The sequence below is a fragment of the Echinops telfairi genome, unplaced genomic scaffold, assembly GCF_000313985.2.
Source record: "Echinops telfairi isolate 266 unplaced genomic scaffold, ASM31398v2 ScPeMD7_7458;HRSCAF=8496, whole genome shotgun sequence".
Lineage (NCBI taxonomy): Eukaryota > Metazoa > Chordata > Mammalia > Afrosoricida > Tenrecidae > Echinops > Echinops telfairi.
The window spans coordinates 29,388,205-29,390,608 of record NW_022111358.1 but is presented as its reverse complement, the minus strand read 5'-3'; the positions used below and the strand labels follow the sequence as shown (position 1 = coordinate 29,390,608).

At 62.0% G+C, this 2,404-nt stretch overlaps 1 protein-coding gene across 1 annotated transcript in view; it reads left to right on the top strand.

Annotated features, from left to right (window-relative positions):
- P3H4 (prolyl 3-hydroxylase family member 4 (inactive)) overlaps nucleotides 1-2,398 on the top strand; it is a gene marked incomplete at its 5' end in the record, with an annotated part of 8,152 nt that extends 5,754 nt beyond the window's left edge. The window contains 4 exons of the mRNA XM_030888110.2: nucleotides 1-117; nucleotides 744-827; nucleotides 1,814-1,958; nucleotides 2,176-2,398. The exon at nucleotides 1-117 is cut by the window's left edge and continues 10 nt beyond it. Of these exons, the coding sequence (XP_030743970.1) occupies nucleotides 1-117; nucleotides 744-827; nucleotides 1,814-1,958; nucleotides 2,176-2,198 (369 nt within the window). The remainder of the gene's footprint in view (nucleotides 118-743; nucleotides 828-1,813; nucleotides 1,959-2,175) is intronic.
- Between the last annotated feature and the right edge of the window lie 6 nt (nucleotides 2,399-2,404).

Below are 2,404 nucleotides of genomic sequence, written 5' to 3'. Positions count from 1 at the left end.
GCCGCCAGCTACATGCTCTTCGACCCTGAGGATAGCGTCATGCAGCAGAACCTGGTGTATTACCGCTTCCACCGGGCGCGCTGGGCACTGCAGGAGGAGGACTTCCAGCCACGCGAGGTGGGCCCGTGGTCCGAGACAGTGCGGGCAAGTGGCCGCATGGAGACTGCTCGGTCCTTGGAAGGCCAGATGGGAGGAAGACGGAGCCTGGGCTGTAGCTGGAGTCAGTTGTGGGCTCAGATCTCGGCTCCACTGGCCGCGTGGCCCTCGTAGTGCACTGGCCCTCTTGCGATCTGCGGCCTCATCTGTAGAAGGACGGTTTCTACCAACTGCATTGCTGGCTCGGTGTCTGGGGCATGCAATCAACTATCTCACAAGGGCTTCCACTACCCACCCCACCTCGTCACTCCCACCTCGGGCCTTTGACCTTCTGCCCCAGGGGCCCCCTAGCTGGACTAACTGAGGAAACCCCCTGGAGTGGTAGGCAAGGCTGGCCATGTGGCGCCGTTCCCACTCCGTGTCCAAGACAGCCAGTGAGGCACTCTTGTTCACTGACCCTCAGAATCTTCACCCCAGCATTCCCAGCAGCTGCAGCGGTCTGATTAACATGTGGCCTGAACCCTGTTGCTTGCTCCTTGAGTTGGAACAGGGAAAAGGGGCCCAGATTGGAGGGTCCCTGGCCACCCCGACCGTCCTCCCACCCTGTGCTGGTCTGCCTCACCCTCCCCTGCCCCTGCTCTTCCCAGGAAGCCATGCGCTACCACAACCAGACAGAGGAGCTGCAGGAGCTGCTGGAGTTTGCCCACATGTACCTGCAGTCGGATGACGAGGTGAGTGGCCGCTGTCCTCCAGGCCTGGCCCATGGGGAGAGGACACCTCTGACCGTGCCAAAGCTCAGCCCCCACTCCCTGGACGGTTGGGGATTGGGGGTTGTGACGCAGAGAGGTTTACCTGTCAACCTTCCTTCCCTTCTCTCCCTGGTTGGCCCCATGCCTCCACCCACCCCTCCGCTTGTCTGAATCCTGCCCTGCTCAGGTGGCACCTCCTCTGGGCAGCCCTTGCTGCTGGCCTTGCTCTGTCCTTTAGACTTCCTTCCAAGGCGGACCCTCCGGCCTCCTGGATCCCCGCAGTGCTGGTTGACCTCCACCCCCTTCTCCAGCCAGTCTGCTGGAGGCTGGGCCCGAGGCACCCCGAGACCTGCTCCCCAGGTGCTCCTGGTGCTCACAGTGTGAGCGCAGGCGAATGCATGGAGGGCTGGTGAACGAGGCTGCAACTCAATGGCCAGCCATTCAGGGTCTCCGCAAACGTGGGCTCAGAGTCTGCAAGGGTCAGTGCCAGACCCAGCCCCTCCCGGCAGGTCGGGAACCTCTCTGAACTTCCGGCTCTTCATCCAGTGTGGTCCCTCGTCCCCCTCTCCCTGCTGTGGAGGTGGGGCTTTGCTGAGATCAGGAAGAACCAAGCCCCTAGGGGTGCTCAGGGAGTGAGGGCTGTGGGGACTACTGTCATTTGTTGTCTGTTCTGTGATGGACACGGGGCTTGGGACTGGGGTAGGCAGCTCGTGTCATGGTCTGGTGAGCCAGGCAGAAAGGTCAGCAGCAGGAGGACCTCATCCTGGGTGGACAGACAGACGGGGAATCAGGAACACAACAGCAGCAGGTGCATGGGACAGCATTCTCTCTCCAGGGCATTTATACGGAAAGGCTGGGCACTTTTCATGCCCATCTGGTCTCTGCTGGTGGAGCCCATGTCTCAGTGTGGGGTGGTGTGGTTTGGGCCAACTGTCCCTGTGTTTCTCCCCCCATTGGGGTCCCTCTAGATGGAGCTGGAGGAGGCAGAAACTCCCATGGAAGCTGAGCAGCCCCCATCTGACATCGAGTTTGAGGGGGAGGGGGACTACGAGGAAGGCATCTATGCTGACTGGTGGCAGGAGCCAGATGCCAAGGGTGACGAGGCAGAGGCTGGTGAGTGACCTGGGTCCTGGTGGAGGGCGCAGGGGTTGGCCAGGACTGGGACCCCTTCCTCCCCAGGCTGCTGTGTAATCAGTGCTGGGACCCTTCCTGGACTGGGATCCTGCACCCTGGGGGGTCTCTCCAAGGCAGCCCCCCTGACACCTGTGGGCGTGGTCCCAACACCTGTGGGCGTGGTCAGAGACTCATCCTGATGCTCTTTCCTTTCCAGAGCTGGAGCCCGAGCCTGCCTGAGCAGGGGCCAGGCCACCAGCACACTGCTCCGAGATGGGAATGCCTGAGTCCAGCGGTGCCGTGCCACCCAATCCCCGCCAAGACTGGGCTGCAGCGGGAACTATTTATTAAACCCTTAGACCGGAGAGAGCCCCATGCCCCTCTCCTTCCGTGTGGATGGCCTCCAGGCCCCATCGGCCTCCATTCTCTGGACCAGAGGGTGGTGG